Consider the following 18,533-nt stretch of genomic DNA (forward strand, 5'->3'; position numbering starts at 1 on the left):
AGGATAGAGTGGGTGGCTAAGTATCAAACTGCCCACAAGCTTCAGTGCTTGCTCACATGTAAAGTCGGCCTGAGATTTTAAAAAATAAGCCAAACATGTTTTCTGTCCCTGTGTATTGTATCATACAAAGCAGAAATAGGTAACTGCCTTGGCATATGAAATATTCCAAAATCCTTGTCAGTGTACCTTTGTTAAAGCAAACTGAAAGGGCCAAAAATGTCAGGAGCACTTTTGATCTTGAGATTCTTTATCAAGCAAAGTATTACAAAAAGTAGGTTGCAGGAATAAGGCAAAAATGTACTTTTTTTTTTTTGGGTGAAATATAAATTTATATATATATATATATATATATATATACGTACATACAAATAAAGACATACAATCTTGATATTCCACATTTACATTACCTGTAGTTCTCCCTGATCCCGCCCCCTCCCCGTTCTCGCCCATAAACTTATTCTTACATAATGTAAGGGTACAGAAATACTATATATATTTATATCCCCTCTCTCCCTCCCCCCCTCCCCCCTGAGAACAGTTTACTCCTCTTTACCGTACTAATTATAGTTGTTCAATCATAAGGATAATCTTATTTAATTCCTTGTATTTGTCTTTCCCCTTTATCCTGGAGATAAGGCCCTTCCATTTTGCCTCCCAGGTCATCTTGGTTTGGCCAAACTTATAGTAGCTTTTCCTTTCGCTAATATAATCTTGAAGTAGATAATCGGCTAAATATTTATACCACGTTTTTATATCCCATTTTTTTTGGTCCTTCCATCCTAGGGCAACTGAGGCTTTGATTGCATCTAACATATGTTTTATTATTTCCTCCCATTCTTTAAGTTCCCCATTGCCTTCTAATTTTTGAACAAAAAATTGTGTTTTATTCCATTCTATTTTCGTCCCCAATAGCTCTTTCATTTCCTTCTTAATTATATTATAGAATCTTTGAATTTTTTCGCATTCCCACCACATATGGGTATAGGTTCCAATTTTCCCACAATTATGCCAGCATTGTTTTGGGTGGGTTTCGGTTATATAAGCCAATTGTATAGGAGTTCTGTACCATTTTGTAAGTATCTTCAATTGCATTTCCTTAATCTTTAAATATTTTATTTTATTAATTGATTTTATCCATTTTTCTATTTCTCTCTCATTGCAATTCAAATCCTCCTTCCAGATTTCTATCAGGGTGTATTTTGTGTTATATTGTTTTTCCATAATTATTTTATATATGTATCCCATGATTCCTTTCTCCTTCTCTACTTTCCATTTTATTATTTTATCCAAGTCTGATTCTGGAGTCTCCTTATTCTTCCAATCTGTTATCTTTTTAGACAACCCTCCCCATTGTAGCCAATTGCCCTGTTCACATTTGTCTTTTATCTCCTCCCATTGTATAACTGTTCCGTCGGATTTAAGTAGGTCCTCAATCTTTGTTATTCCATGTTGTTCTAAGTTCTTTATCATATTGCGGTATAGCTGGGTTTTTCTATTTTCTAGGGCTCCTATTGGAAGTTTGTCTATTTTATTTATTGGAAGTTTGTTTTGCCATTTTCTCCAACATTCCATTGTTGAGGTCAATGGGCCTCCTTTTATATTTTTTAGGTCTTTATTGCCGATTTTCCCGATCAAACATGATCCCTATTCCCATCCATTCATTAGTTTCTCTAATCTGACCCATCTTTTGGGCTCACCAATGTCCAATTCAAGTAACCTGGCCAATTGGCAGGCTTCAAAGTAGTTTTGTAGGCAGGGAGCTCCCCAGCCTCCGTTTACTTGTTGCGTAAAGAATACTGTGTTAGCAATTCTATTCTTACTGGCGCCTATTATCCATGTTTTGATCTAATTGTCCCATTTTTTAATAATTTTTGGTGGAATGCTGAAAGGGAGGGTCTGAAATAAGTATAAAAATTTAGGTAATATCATCATTTTGTAAGCCTTCAACCTTGTTGTAATGTTCCAATTCCATTTTTTCCAATCAATAATTTGTTTACTTATTTTTTTCCATAGTGGATTATAATTTATCTGGATTATATTATTTAAATTTTTAGATATGTGAATGCCTAGGTATTTTAACTTCTTTCCCCCCAGTTTCAACCCTAAAGTAGATTGGGCTTCTTTTAATTCCTTCCAGGTCAGATTTTTATGCAAGATTTCTGATTTTTCAATATTAATAACTAGGCCTGAGATCGATTCAAATTTTTTAATTACTTTTTTTACTGCCTTTACTGAGTCATCCATTGTGCCTATCAGGACCATCGCGTCATCTGCATATAAATTAATTTTTATTTCTTCTCTATCTATCCTATACCCTTTAATGCTTTTATCTGATCTAATCAAGTTAGCTAGAGGTTCTATTGCTAGGGCAAAAAGTAGAGGAGAGAGAGGGCAACCTTGTTTGGTTCCACTTTTTATTTCGATAGTTCTGGAATTTGATCCGTTTACTATTATTTCAGCTTGATTTTCTTTGTATAATTCTCTAATTACCCCACAGATATTTTTCCCTAAATTACACTCCTCACACAAATTGGCCAAATAATTGTGATTTATTGTATCAGATGCTTTGTAGACATCTAGTTTTATTAAAAGTAATTTTCTTCTCTCTCTTGTTGCATGGTCGATTACATTTACGATATTTCTGATTGGGTCGGCAATCATTCTTTTTTTAATAAACCCGTACTGATCTTTCTCGATTAATGTGGGCATTATCTCTCTCAGTCTGTTTGCTATAATTTTCGTGAATATTTTATAGTCCACATTACTTAACGTAATAGGCCTATATGAATTAGGGTCAGTTTCCTCTTTATTTGGTTTTAAAATTGTTATAATTTCTGATTTTTTCCATGTCTCTGGAATTATTTTATTTTCCATAATTTTATTATATAAGATTTGTAAATTAGGAATAACTTCCTTTTGAAAGATTTTATAGAAATTTGTAGTGAGCCCATCGGGTCCTGGTGATGAATTAATTTTTAGGTTTTTGATTACCTCCTCTATTTCATTGCTAGTTATATTTGAGTCCAATACTGCTTGAGAGAAAGTGTCTAATTTTTTGTTAAGTATTCCTTCCGAACTCACTGTATCCTTGTTCATATAAAGCTTTTCGTAATAATTTGCCATTATTTCCTTTAGGTCTTCCTCTCTTGTTTTTATTTGCCCATTCCTGTCTTTCAATTTGATTATCTTTGCTTTCCCTTGTTTCTTTTTTAAAAGATTTGCTAACTTCTTTGTGTTGTTTATTGAATTTATTTGAAAGTCATTCTTGACCCAGATATATTTTTTTGTGACCTCAATTTCCTCCAAGTTTTCTAGTTGTTTTTTTATCTCTAACCATTTTTCTTTTTTCCCCACCGTTTGATCTTTTTGAAATGTACATTTTTGAAAAGGCAAAAATGTACTTGAAATAGAAGTCATGGTGTCTGAGATGGAAAGGGAGCTCTGCAGACAAGCAAATTACGCCCTAGTTGGTGATCCGATGCTTATTATTCAATGTCAAATAATGCCTTGTAATATTAGGATCAACCAAAGCAAAGTTGTGCCTACACTGGATGGCAGGCTAAAATCCTTTTATTCAGGCAGGTTTTCAAAGATCAAGTAAGGGGGTGCTGTGGTTTTAGCCATGAATAGGGTTTTAATTGGTTTTAAGGATTTTAACTATTTATTTTTGCCATTCATATTTAATTCTTTTTAATGTTCATATATTTTTAGATTTTAAATTGTGTTGATTGGTTTTACTGTAAGCCACTTTGAACCATCTTTTTTAGAGAGAAAAAGTGGAGGTATAAATAACAATAATACATGTTTTTGAAAACTCGGAGCTCTTCATCTTAGATAAAAATAATAGAACAATAATAAAGTTGGAAGAAACCTCATGGGTTATCCAGTCCAGCCCCCTGCCATGCAAGCAAAGCACAAAGTACCACTGACTGATGACCATCTAACCTCTGTTTAAAAGCCTCCAAGGAAGGAGCTTTGTCCACACTTTGAGGCAGAGTGATCCTCACACTTGTTGTAAATACCTGGAGAATGTATAAAATGTATCTATGTGGCATTTCTGCAGTCCATCTCAGGTAACTGAATAATCTTGAAAACCAGCAACTCTTACTTTTTAACAGTTCCTGACTGAAAGACAAAATGTTGCTTTAATTGAGGAATTTAAGCCCGCAGTAGCAATATTCATAAAGCCCTAATCACAAGATGCTCTCTAATTTTATAGCTATGCCCTTGCTTGTGAGATTGAAGCAGCTGCTGACACAACTACCACATCTCCAAACTCCCGGAAGAGCATGGTGAAGCGGCTGAGCTTGTGAGTATGTCTCAGTGGGTAGTGATTTTGGAGCAACTGGCATGCTAGTTACACTGGACTGCATTATAAATAGCCACAACCTAGCAGGGAGAAATCCTTTCTGCATCAAAGTAGAATTTCTCATGTACAGATATTTGCAGAACTACACATTCACTTTTCTTCCTTTGAAATCTGTCCCTTGCTTTGAAATTGTAACAATATTTGAAAAATTGTCTTTTTAAGGTTATTTCAGGGATCCGATGTAATTTCAAATACCACGCCCACCAAAGAACAGCCAAGCGGGAGCTCCGGGGAAAGCATGGCGTCTGATAGTGTATCGCCTTGTGAGTCACCAGATGGGCCGCAGAAGAACGTATGTAGTTGCAGACATTGGGTTAAGGCTGCTCTTAATTTTTCAGGAGAAAAAAAACCTACATCTTTAGTAGTACTGCTAGAAGCAGCATTATAACTAGATAATACCCACTGCAATTCTCAAAGACCAGGGGCAGGCCTACCATTATACATAGTGAAAGAGCTGACTTGCAAGAGTGCATGTCATGAAAACGTTAATTATTTGCTTTGTTGTCAGTGCAATTTACTGAACAGCTAGAGGTTGGAGGAAGGTGTGTGAGTATTTTATGCTCTACGTGCCAAAATAACTTGCACCTTGGCATATAAATGAGTATGTATGTCACTTGCTGTGCTGCCTCAGAGAGCAAAAGGTCACCTGATAGTTCTGCTAAAAGCTAGTTCAAAAGGCCTTCCTACAAATAAAGTAAGAAAGTGATTGATTGATTAAAAAAATAAGGGATGCTTTCACAACATAATCATTGCTTGCTGACACCTTTTTATCTGCTGCCATCTTCTGGCCAGTTGCTCTAAATGTGGAAAAGAAGATTGCAACAAGTGCCTGTACTTTATCATGTAGTTATTATAGCTTATCCAAAACTTTTAAATGTCTATTCTTTAGGGAAAATCTTGAATACAAATGGTAACAAGGAATAAAGGAATGACAGCTCAGTGGCCATGCCTGCTTTAGATTTAGATTGTGACTTTCTGTTCCTCAGTCTACATAGAGGAGACCGTGGTGATAACATCAACAAAATTTGACTGGAAAACTAGAAAGAGTTTCCAGAGTGTTGAATTACCATAGGTTTCTGAAAGAAGTTGTAGAAATCATTCAAAGGAAGAAATAATTTATCCATCCTCAGATAACAGGGTTGAGGATCCTGTTACAAGGCTGGAAACATTATGAAATACTATCAGAAAAGCACTCTTTGCTATTTTTGTTCCTTTTGCTAAAATAAGGAACACAAAATGACTCATGCATGATGTTATGAGACTGGGTTCATGAACCAATGTGTCTTTCTTTTGTGTTTTGTTCAATGAAAACAGCATTGTCTCATGCTCTGTTGAAATCCCGTCTGTTTGTGCACAGTATATCTGCATTGCTTTCAGCTGCTAAGCGTTATTGAGGCAATGGTTAGATAAAAAACAATCCAAACAATACAAAAATTAAAAATATTTTAAGATACTCTTTAAAGCAGTTTGCATTTAAGTTCTACTCAAAGATTGAAGAAAGTCTGACCTTCCAGATACAACTTGACTGGAATTCCCATTATTCTGATGCTATCATGGGCTACAGCTAATGGAAACTACAGTCCAACATCCAAAGGGTCACTCATTCCTCACTCTTGTTGTACATGGAGCAAGATCTGGAATAATCTCACCCTGTACTCGAAACCCTTTTACTAGGCATATCCATTGTGTGCTTTCCAATTAAAGTGTATTTTCCAGGGACGTAGTGTTTAGCAAATGAATCTTTCATTATCTTCTGTAAATAGTCAGCAGGCAACATCTCAGTGTCATATGCCAATAAATGAGTGATGTGATCCTCTTATTTTGTGTTCCAATCCTTAGCTCTCAGAATCCTCTTCCCCTTCTTCCTCCAACCACTCCATGGACACCTCTTCATCCGGCGTATCTTCCTTCACTCTCTCGCCTCCTCTTCCACTGGACAGCAATCCGGCCATACACCCACTTTCCATCTCCAATACCTCTGCACTTTGGCTTCCTTATTATAATCAGAAGAGTGAAGAGTCCTGCATCATCCGAGTTCATTTGGAACCCAGTAATGGCAACATGTACAAAAGCATTCTGGTATGTAAGAGAATGGGTTTGGTGTATATACAGATTGCCATTTCAGCTATGAGACATTTTTGGAATGTCAGTAATTCAGTTCTAGATCCCATGTTTTGTCTGCCAACACTCTCAGGTTCAATCCCTGGCCTAATGCACATGTCTACAATTTAAATTTTATGCCAAGTTTAAATTACTCTGCATGTTTGCTTACTCTGTATGAATTTGTCCTATTTATTTTACAAAGCAAACTCTTGGACTGACAATTTGAAACGAAAGCATCCTACAGTCCTACAATGGAGCATTGCCTGGGCTAAAATTATATGCACCATTATCAAAGGCCCCCTTTAAAGCACGTTGATTCCATCTTCTTAGCCATGGCACCAACCTCCAAAACCCTGGAATTACCTAGTTTGGAGAGGCACTTGAACTCTCTGGCTGAAAATTCTAAATATTCCTCCTCCAGAAATTGCAATTCCCAGGATCCATTAGGTGGAACCATGATGGTTAAAACTGGACCATAACACTACAATATTTTATTGAGAGAGGCCTTAGAAGAGAAGAGGGAGGGAGTTTTACATACAAATTACCAAAAAAGACCATGGCATATCTAACCCAGCGTTACGTTTAACACTATAGATCATAACTAGAAATGGGAAGGCCTAGGAAAAAAAATGGAAAATTGGGGGGGGGGGGAATGGGGGAAAAACTGCCCCTCCCCAATTTTCTATTTTTTATCAGGCCTTCTCTTCTCTAATAATAATTGATGAAAGTACCTAAGGAAAATAATTAAAACAATAAATGTGTGGAGAAATTGTGGTTTCGGTTAATATAATACAGTGAAGTTATTTGCTTTGGGATGCAAGCTGACTAGAATAGGGCTGCAATCTTCTCTTGGCTTCTGCCATCTGAACCTTATTGAAAATGAATGAAGACCCCAGTCACACCAAGACAGGGAGACCCGGGTTATACCCATAGCCACAGGGAGGCAATTGCCTCTGGCAATCTGGCGGAATGGCAAGGCCAAGTCTTTAGCCATTTCTTCCAAGCACCCTGCCCATTTCCCTCTCTTGGAAGGGCAGAGTTGTCTACATGGGTCACCCAGCCTGGCCTGCACTCACAAATCTATCCCATTCCTTTTGTTCACTGTGGGGTGGAGAAACCTGTCATGCTGACAGTGTGAAAGAAAAATGTGCAGCTGTTGTCTGTACACATATTAATGGGGTGTCATTTGGTATTTTGCCTCAGGAAGCAAAATGTCTTAGGCCAACCTTTTGACAAAGGAGGCAAAAAAAAACCCCCCAAAACAAAATAACTCCAATGCTACTTTCTCTCTCTTTTGCCGAGTTGAATTTTTCCTCTAGTTCAACACACATTCCATTTCCTTCCCCTGCCCTGGAAATGTTTTTTCTAAAATGTGGATTTTTCTTTTTTTAAAAAAGCCTGAACAGTTTATAACACATTATATAACACAAGTTTTGTTCCTGGGTTATAAATGTCATTTCCGAATTGATTCTATCATAAAAACATGGGAGAAGTTTATTAAACTGCAAAAACTTTGTTTTTGTGGGACATCCTACAGCACATTTTGCTTTAGTTCTTCAATGAATATCTCATCCAGTCTCAACCAACTCAACCTCATTTGTGGCAGTCACAAAAATGAAGTTTCTGGAGTATAACAATTACTTTCAAAGTGCATACCTCACAATTAAACAGGAAATAACACTTTCAACAGGAACAGATTTTTTCCCCAAATTTTGTTGCATAGTGTAATCACAGATAATTCTAGTTTAAGAAAAGGGGTTCCTACAGAGGACACAAAAAAGCCTGTGTAACTATGAGAACTCAAGAGTGAGCAAAGCGTGTCATTTCATAGGAATTGTAGATAAGCTAGTCCAAGAGCTTGAACTGATAACCCTCTCCTCCATGCAGCAGTCAGAAATTGGTATATAGGCCAGTGCTTTCAGATTCCAGAAATTTCCAAAGATTTCTGGATTAAAAGTGACAGTGCACTTAGCACATGCTTAAGAAAAAGGGCCAGTATCCCTCCTTGAGCCGTAGAAGAGACCCTTTAAGATTTCTTCCCAGCACCTGGCCTCCTGTTTGCTTAGTCCATCTGAATTCACAGATAGAACATGGATTTCTGGTAGTCAGCTCTTTGGGGAAACCCTGGTGTGTCTTTGTTGCAGGATGACACTGAACATCAGCACTTTATAGAGGAAGTGATACCGGATAGAGCCACAGACATACTTCCAATAAGAGAGTTTATTTCTTCAAAGCACATTCTTCTTTTGTGTCATGCTGTTGGTGATCACATGTTTATGCAATATACTCTTCCATAAATGCTGATTCAAGAGAATTAATCTGATCTGAGAATCATGAAGACCCCTGTTGTTGCAAATTCCAATAATCCTAATAAGCATAGCCAGTGTCAAGAAACGATGAGCATTAAAATCCAACATCTCAAGGAACACATAATTCACATTCCTCCTGTGAAACGTAATAGTATTACCGTTAGATTATTACCAAGTTGCGTTTTTTGGACTGAAACTTCCCAGAGTCTCCAACCAGCTTGGGCAAAGAGGAACTCTTGGAGTTTCAATTTGAAAAAAGAGGCATTTTCTATTATTCGCTGTCTGTAGGTTATTAGCTTTGCAACCAAGTGTTCTCATTGGAGCCTGTCTAAAAGCTTAGCACTAGCTAAAACAGTCTTTCTGAAAAAGACAGCTGTTTTAGAATCCATTGCATCAATAGGACATCTATACACATAATAAAAGTGAAAATCTGTATGTGTGTATGTGGCATGGGTGTCTGCTCACACAAGCAGCCTCTGGCCTCCACAAACAGGCTATTGTTCCCAGTGCTATGGAGCCACCAAGTCACTCCCTCCAAGGACATTGCAGGTTACAGCGAACACATCCTGGTGTTTCTTTCTCTCTTCATTTGCATGACCCCGCCCATTGCCTCTACTTTAACCCTTTCCCTCCCTTTCCTATGGCACACAGCAAACAGAGGAATTGATCAGCAACTGAACATACTGGAGAGGTTTGGGGAGAATTCACCATGATTTATAGGAGCTGTTGGGACTGGGATGTAAAGTTCACCTGAAATCTTAATAGCACTCTGAATCCCACCAACGATGGTCCTGGAACTAACTTGGCATACAGACCCAAATTTGCATACTTGGCACACAAATTCAACATGGCCAACTGGGAATACTGGTGGACTTTGGAGGTGATTGACCTTTATCTTTGGAAGTTATAGTTCACCTGTATTCCGTGAGCCCTTTGAACCACCCCCCCCCCCCATGAGGATCCGGACCAAACTTGGCACACAGACCCAACATGGCCAACTGTGAATACTGGCATGGTTTTGGGATGACTGCCCTGGGAATGTGGGAGTGGTTGTTAACCCTTATCCAGAGAACACTGAACCCAGCAGATGACAGATCTGGATCAAATTTGGCGCACAGACCCAACAAGGCCAACTGTGAATACTGGGGGAGTTTTGGCAGGGTTGACCAAAGATTGCACTTTTCAAATAGCCTGTCCATTGCTGGGTACCGAAGCTACGTAGTAACTAATAATGAAAGCCTTCTTAGGATTTGAGTTTTGAAAATAAGAAGGCTTCAATGCTAAACTGTCTTTCCAGGTGACCAACCAAGACAAAGCGCCAGCAGTTATGCAGAGAGCATTGGTAAAACATAACTTGGACCCAGTTGCTGTAGAGGAGTATGACCTCGTGCAAGTCATCTCGCAGAAAAAAGGTAGGAGAAGCAGGGCTTTTATGTACTTCAGCTTCTTGCTACCAGAGAGCCTAAGAAATCACAACCTCTCTTTGCTTTTTAATATATTATGACAGATTGGAAGTCTTGCAAGATCAAGTGTTCCAAAAGGCAAAGGATCATAGAGCTGGAAAGGGACCACAAGTACCATCTAGCCCAGAGGTCCTCAAACTTCTTAAGCAGAGGGCTGGTCCTGAGAGAGTGTAGCTTGGGTTAAATCTTTCTTAAGCCCTCCCTTAGTCTTCTTTCCTGGCTCCCTTCCTCCCTCCCTCCCTTTTCTCTCACTGTCCTTCCTCCCTTCCTTCCTTCCTTCCTTCCTTCCTTCCTTCCTTCCTTCCTTCCTTCCTTCCTTCCTTCCTTCCTTCCTTCCTTCCTTCCTTTCCTTCCTTTCCTCCCTCCCCTCCCCTCCCCTCCCCTCCCTCGTGTTTACCAGTGTAGGAGAACTATGAAGTCTCTTTAATTACACCATCCTGCTGTTTTCGGACTCTAGCACTGCAATAACTTACAGTATTGCTACGTTTTGCACTGCAGCACTTAAAATTAGGTGGATGATAATCAACCCCACAAGGCAACACCCTGTCAGGAATGCAGCTAGAGCAACCTGTTAAGCTGAAATGCTACTAGACTTGTAATGTGCCCCTCCCATCCCCTTTAGTGCCCCCAGTGCTTTAACCCCTTCTATCAGTCTCCCCCCACCTCTGTTCCATATATGCTACATTAACCTGTGTTTTTAAACTGATTTCAAACTGTTTTCTAGTCTGCTTCTCTAGGGAACTGCCCCACTTTGTGCTGGTCATGGACCTTAATAGAGTTTTGTTGTTGTTGAAAGCAGGTTGGATAGAGTCAGAGGAAAACACAGATGGAAGCAGGAGCCACTGGCTTCTTGTTCAGTTTGTTATTTATTATCTCTCATTGAATGGCTAGTTTTCCATAGAGGAGTTGAAGTGGAACAATGTCTTAGGAGCACCTGTTCATGCAAAGCATAGTCTGTAGGACCCAGAGCATAAGCTAAAACCAACCTCCCCCCCCCCCCTTTCTAATTATACTAGGAAACTAGTGAGTATTGTCATGACCTCCTTTCCTGCTGGTGTGGGGAACCATGAAAGTAGGTCATGTCTTGGCCTGTAGCATACTTGAAGCAAGGGAGAGCTTGACCAGGATGGAGGGTCTCCATGAAAATGGGGCGGTGAAGGGGAGGGCCAGGGTGAGGGATATGATGTGAGAGGGAAAGCAACTGTCAGATGGAACCTTGCTTGTAACCATACTGTATGCTTTGAGAAATAAAAGCCTTCCAGTCTGCCTGTGAGGTAATTTCTTCTCTAGAGAGCTGCAGAGCAGGACAAGTATACCATCATTTTCATCGTTGTTTCCTTTCCTTGCAGAACTACTCATTCCATTTGATGCCAATGTCTTCTATGCCATAAACAGCCAAGCAAACTTTGATTTTATCATGCGGAGGAAGTTTGACATGTTCAAAATGACTCTCCCCAAAAAGAGAGGCTGGTGGAGAAGGAGACGTTAAACCACCACAGAAGACCAGTTTAAAGGTTTAAAGACTTGAGGCCATCTACAGTGTTTCCTTTACATTTTGCAAACCTCTTTTGTTAATACTTTGGAATTGTTTATATTTAATTATTTCTTTTGTGAGTGCAATGCTTTTGATAATACTTTGAATTGTTTATAAATAATTTTTTTTTTGGAATGTGCACCTTTTCAGGTGTGGAGCGGTTTACATGCATTCAGCCATATTGGCATTATAGGGCTAATATTTTATAGTCGTTCTTGAAAATAAATTTTTAAAACAAATTGACTTAGCCAGCATTTGAAAACATCACAGGTAATTAAAAACCTACACAACCTCCTTGTTCTTAACATTCATCCACTGCATAATTTTCCAGTACCTCATTAAAGGTACCTGCCCCATTTGCTGCTGGAGTGGACCTAAGGCTCCCACCCGCCTTTGTGTCAGATGCAGTGGTCTATACTCTTCCCCAAATAAATTGAAGTCGGATTTAGAGTAAGGACCGCTCGGCGAGCGTTTATGCTAGATCAAATTCCTTCCCAATCAAAAGCACACTCACCAAGGTTGTAAGCAGCAGCAACAGAGGTTTATTCACAATCTGTCCAAATAATTTTTCAATGGAAAATCAGCTGCCTAGTTAAATATTGAGGGATAGTAGCAGCTGAAAAAGCAAGCTGCCCAGTTGACCACTCCTCAATGGGTCACTGAGGACGAGCGTAAACAAGAATTTAAAAACTCGGTGATGCCTCAAAATTGGAATCACAATATCTCTCCCCAAAAAAGCTGCAACTGTCGCTTTGAAAACAGCAGCCATTTTTAAAACTGGAGCTCAGAGGCGATGTCTCTACAATGGAGAAGAACATTGCGGTAGCAATGATTGCTCTCCTAAAAAGCTGCAACTGTCATTTTGAAAACAGCAGTCATTTTGAAAACAGGGCGGCCAATTCCTGGGAATGTAATTTATGTTTTTAACCCAATCAAAAGCCAGGCTTTTGATCTCTCTATAGTTTATAGCTTCTGCCATCCCAGGGTAAACAGAGCTGCTGCCACAAACTGGGGGACACTTTTTAGAGTCTCATTAGAGTCACAGTCAGGATTGAAATTTTGGATCTCCCTGGCCACCCAATCTGGGAAATGTGCTAGCTCCACATTATTTCGTGATGGCAAGAAAACCAAAACAGTCTACCCAAGGCACAATTCCCAAAAGTGAAATTGGCTGGCATGTATGAATAGGCGGCATATGAAAAACCACCAGTGGGCAGATGTGTGCCCTCATGTAAGAGATGACCTTCACGGAGGTACAATTTAGAGAGATGTCCAGGGGCAGTTTCTGACATGGTGGAGAGCAGGTGGCCACCCTTACACATTCTGTGGTCTACAGACTGTGGACCAACATCATTGCTACCATCCTGGCCCTCTTTCTTTAGCTATCTACCCCCAGAATGGGACATTCCGATGACCGGGGGAGACACAACAGTACTTAGAGCAAGTTGCTGTCAGCAGGGATGACGGATCACCTGTGCAGTGAGCACGTAGCAGACTGATAGCATGTGTGGCGCTGTCAGAAGTAGGAAACTTCAGAAAAGCCACAGGAAGTAGAGAGTGAAGTTGGGAATGGGGTCTGGTGATGGTGGAGGCTTGTGTGGTTGGCCTTTGGGTGTGTTGGGGTCTTGAGAGGGTCCCAAGGGTGGCTGGTCGAAGGGTTATTTCTGGAACAGGACCGTCAGGTCTTCTTCCAGCTCGACTATTTCATCCCCTCAAATTTGGCCCCTGTGTGTCTGGTGAGGATGACCTGATAGGGTCCTTACCACCTTTCTCATGGCTGCCCCCTTCCACGACTTCAGACAGACTAAGTCTCTGCAGGTAAAGGAGTTTACAGGAGAGTTCAACCTGGCGCTTCAGGGTATGGTTCATGCGTTCAACTTTGCCACTGGACTGAGAGTGCCAACTGGAGTGGAGCTTCCACCAGATGTGTAGAGATTAGAGACTCTTTTGGTGATGCTGGCGACAAACCCTGACCCGTTGTCAAGATGGCAGCAAAGTGGCTGAACTGTGAGATCAGCTCTACGGTGATGGGCAACATGTTCTTTGCCCTGCCGGGACCCCATCTGCCCAGACCTGGGGTCCACAGCTTCTAGGATTGCAACAGGGATGAGATCCACTGCCTCCACCTGTTGAAATAAAAGGCTTGGGCCCTCCAACTCTCCTCTGGGGGTACGGTGAGGATGATCTTATCCTCTCTGAAGCAGACCTGGGTGTGGAATTTGGAGGTGGTCTCTGCCCAGCAGGGCAATGGGGCACTCTGGCATGTAAAAGAACTGGTGGATTAGTGTCTTGTCTCTGAGGGTGAAGTCCATCGGCTGTGAAAGAATGGTAAGCCGTCTTCCCTGAGACCCCCACCACTGGCACCTGAACCTTGGACAACACTCCTCTGAATCCCTCAGGGACCACTGAGTGAGTGGCACCGCTGTCTAGCAAGAAGTTGGTTTTCCTGGCCAATTTTAGTGGCACCATGGGATCTGAGGAGGCCAGCTCTACAATTTCTCCCAAACCTAGTCAGTCTGAATATTTGTACATGATCCTCCCCCTAGACTGTTTGCGATCCCATCTTCTGGAAGGGTTCTCTCCTCGCCTCCTCTTCTCGGGCAGTCCTTTCTCCAGTGCCTAGGTTTGCGGCACAGAGCTTTCTCTTCCCAGTCCCACTGTCTTTCCCTCTTCTCCCATTCTCTCTTTTTCCTCATCCTCTCGCTCCTTCAGTCTATCACTACTTTCCAGCTGTTCCTTCTCCTCTTTTTCCTTATCCCTGAGAGCTGCAGCCAGAACTGAGGCATGCAGCCGTGCACAGGCCTTCTCCTTCTGTTGTTTCTCCTCCTCCTTGATGTCTGTTGTTTTAGACCTTGAAAGCAATGTCAACTACCTGGGAGATGGGCATGCCCTCTGCCGCCTCATGCTTCTGGAGCTTGGTCCCAATATCCACAGTGTAACTTGCTACAGGACTTAGTTTTACATGATAGAGTTTGTTTAGCTCTGATGAAAGCTTACCAGTCAATAAAAAATGAGGATGTATTTTGCACTATGTGTTCTGACCTATGTTGTTTTATACTATGTTTCAAATGTGTTCTGATCAATGTTGTTTTATACTCCCCATTGTATTTTAGCCTAGAGGAGATAAAGCTTTATTCAAAACTGAGCCTTAAAAGTGTCCAGAGCTGGGATGGATTTTGTGACAACAAAGGTCCGCTCTCTTGGTTTTCTGGTCAAAGCAATGCACAAATGTTGTGTTCTGTATGTGGGGAAATATGTGCACATACTCATACTCTGTATATATCTGTAGAATATGTTAGATTTTTATATAATGTAGCCTGTAAAGCTAGTGTCTTTTTAAACAAATATAATAATTTATTAATAACTAATGTGCAAAAGAGTGTCTCATTTCTTTAAGTGATTATATATCCCGTATCAGGAAAACAAGTCACTGCTAACTTGTCAGCAACCCATTCTTGGAAATATTCTACAAATCTAGTATCTAATTTTAGTAAGTGGGGAATTTCATATTTGGATTTCATTACTTTCATCATCTGTAGTGGTCGCTGGCTATTTTGTGAAACAGGCAAATAATTTTTCAATGGAAAATCGGCTGGCTAGTTAAGTATTGAGGGATGGCAGCAGCCAAAACAACAAACCGCTCAGGTCAGTGGATCACTGATGATGAGCGTAAACAAGAATTTAAAAACTCAGAGGTGATGCCTTCAAATTGGAGAAGAACATTGCAGTTGCAATGATAGCTCTCCCTCCAAAAGCTGCAACTGTCACTTTGTAAACAGCAGCCATTTTAAAAAGTGGTGTTCGGAGGCGATGGCTCTATAATGGAGAAGAACATCGAAGTAGCAATGATCGCTCTCCTGTGAAGCTGCGACTCATTTTGAAAACAGCAGCCATTTTGAAAACTAGAGCTGTGAAGCAATGCTTCCACAGAGGAGAAGAATATTCCGGTAGCAATGATACCTCTCACAGAAAGCTGCAACTGCCATTTTAAAAACAGCAGCTTGAAGGCAGTGGCGTCAAAGGGGAGAAAAATATTGCAGTAGCAATCCTATCTCCTCTGGTTTCTCTGCAACTGCCATTTTGAAAACCACAGCTCTAAAGCAATGGACTGCTTGGGAGCAGTTTGCCTCTGTCAGAGCGTACTCATCGATCCCCAAAGTATTGTTGGTAGATGTTAGCATTAGAGATTTCGCACGCACACATACATATATCAGATTGCAGCCAGCCTGCAGGTCTCTGGGGAAGGGAGACTTGAAGAAATATTCCTGTCATCTAGCGAGAGTGATTTCAAAATTGGAATGGAGACAAATAACAAAGAAGGAACCTTTACCCTGATGGTATATGAGCATATCGGGAACACAATGAAATAACAAAGTTCTTCTCAGATGGTGGCTAGGCCTTGTCTCAGAGGAGAAGGAGGACTTGAGTAAAATGCTCCTTTCCTCTCAGGAGAGTGATTTGCAGGATGTAAAGGTATAGCCTATGAGTATATCGAAAAACATTAGTGAGGGAAAGTGGAGCTCCAGATTGAACACAAACACACACACAGTAAAATGAATTCAAATCCTGCTATTTCTGATATGAATGAACCATTTGATTTACAAAATATGATTACATAAGCTGTGGCAAATGAAATAAAACCTAAAGAACAGTAATTCTAAAATGCTTTAAAAAATCATCTATGAAAAGAAAAATCAATGCAGAAGTGTTAAAACTGTCATTATGATAAGAATTGAATTCTCATGAATGGCAGAAAGCATTTATAAGAATTATTGAAGTCTAAGGATATATATGTGTGTGTAGGTGTGTATACACACCCACACATCTATATATATAAAAGGGTAATGAAATTTCGGCCTAGGAAAAAACAACAAAACTACACATCCCAGAAACACTAAACTTGGCAGCACAACCCCTCATCCATGCCTCTACGTTCATACAACAAAAAGAAAAGAAATATAAAGTCCTAATTAGAGGGAGAGGAATAATTGTTTTTATCCAATTGCTGCCAGTTAGAAGGCTAAGCTCCACCCACTTGGTCTGCTATCAGTTAGAAGGCTAAGCACCCACTTGGTATCCTAGCAACCCACTCAGCCCAGGGCCACTTCAATCAGAACTCTTCCACACTGCCTATAAAATACAGATTATCTGATTTCAACTGGATTATATGGCAGTGTAGACTCAACCCCCAGAGTCAGAGCACCAACCCCCAGAGTCAGACATGACTGGACTTAATGTCAGGGGAAAACCGTTACCCTTTACCTTAACTACCATCAATTCCTCAATACTTTATTTCCCATACCACCATACTTCGCCACAGCAATGCGTGGCCGGGCACAGCTAGTATACATATATGAGGCCCCCGGTAGCGCAGAAGGTTAAACTGCTGAGCTGCTGAACTTGCTGACCGAAAGGTCGGGGGTTTGAATCCAGGGAGCTGAATGAGCGCACGCTGTTAGCTCCAGCTTCTGCTAACCTAGCAGTTCGAAAACATGGAAATGTGAGTAGATCAATAGATACCACTCCGGCGGGAAGGTAATGGTGCTCCATGCAGTTATGCCAGCCACATGACCTTGGAGGTGTCTACGGACAACGCCGGCTCTTCGACTTAGAAATTGAGATGAGCACCAACCCCCAGAGTCGGACATGACTAGGCTTCATGTCAGGGGAAACCTTTACCTTTACCTAAGGATATATATAGCAGATGATTTAGTGGTTTATACTGCCCAAAGTATGAATACTAAATCTAGAAACAACCTAGCTTAGGTGCCTGTAGAGGCGAGCTACTCTTTTGGAGTAAATCACCAGATAAGGTGTTGGTGGAAAGTACTCATAATACACACATTATGCCAATATTATAAAGAAAAAGTTAGATAGGAGACTATTTTGTGATGGATATACAGTAGAGTCTCACTTATCCAACATAAACGGACCAGCAGAATGTTGGATAAGCGAATACGTTGGATAATAAGGGGAGATTAAAGGAAAAGCCTATTAAACATCAAATTAGGTTATGATTTTACAAATTAAGAACCAAAACATCATGTTACACAACAAATTTGACAGAAAAAGTAGTTCAATATGCAGTAATGCTATGTAGTAATTACTGTATTTACGAATTTAGCACCAAAATATCACGATGTATTGAAAACACTGACTACAAAAATGCGTTGAATAATCCAGAATGTTGGATAAGCGAGTGTTGGATAAGTGAGACTCTACTGTACTTTTCATGGATAAAGAGAAAATGGCAGACAGTAAGACTGTAGAGGTCAATGACAGCAATGGTGCAGATTAAGACAGATCCGTGGTTATTCACTCTGAACCACAAGGAAACAACAAAACAAAACACTGAAAGGTGCAGATATTTATCCTCGCCAGTACCAAGAGAGGAGAAAAAGCAGACTATGGTTAGAAATAGGTAGAGCCTTTGAGACAAATGGGAGGAATAGAAGAGGTCCCAGAGAACCAATGGTTCCATGTAATCTATTCAGTTTTGACTTTACTGTTGAAAAATTGAACAGGAAGTTTTGTTCGGTTTTGAATGTCAGAAATACCTAAATGGTTTTGTGAGGCTCAAAATGGATATGTTACACTCAATCAGAAGAAGAAGAAAAGGGAGAAAAGATAAAGAATAGGCATTAGCTAGTCTTTACGAATCTCAAGGAGATTCATCTACATCTCCAAGGACCTTTTCAGAATGAAAGTTCTTGAGGGTTTCCTATCAAGGGATAAATGTGATGGTTGGGGGTCGC

General features: G+C 40.3%; 1 protein-coding gene across 1 annotated transcript in view; it reads left to right on the forward strand.

Annotated features, from left to right (window-relative positions):
• Positions 1-15,142, forward strand: part of rgl1 (ral guanine nucleotide dissociation stimulator like 1) — a 94,663-nt gene extending 79,521 nt beyond the window's left edge. The window contains exons 14-18 of the mRNA XM_062980729.1: positions 4,220-4,309; positions 4,532-4,661; positions 6,209-6,448; positions 10,079-10,193; positions 11,594-15,142. Coding sequence (XP_062836799.1) covers positions 4,220-4,309; positions 4,532-4,661; positions 6,209-6,448; positions 10,079-10,193; positions 11,594-11,733 — 715 coding nt within the window. The 3' untranslated portion in view covers positions 11,734-15,142. The remainder of the gene's footprint in view (positions 1-4,219; positions 4,310-4,531; positions 4,662-6,208; positions 6,449-10,078; positions 10,194-11,593) is intronic.
• The last annotated feature ends 3,391 nt before the right edge of the window (positions 15,143-18,533 follow it).

Source organism: Anolis carolinensis, chromosome 4 (genome assembly GCF_035594765.1).
Source record: "Anolis carolinensis isolate JA03-04 chromosome 4, rAnoCar3.1.pri, whole genome shotgun sequence".
NCBI classification, from domain to species: Eukaryota; Metazoa; Chordata; class Lepidosauria; order Squamata; family Dactyloidae; genus Anolis; species Anolis carolinensis.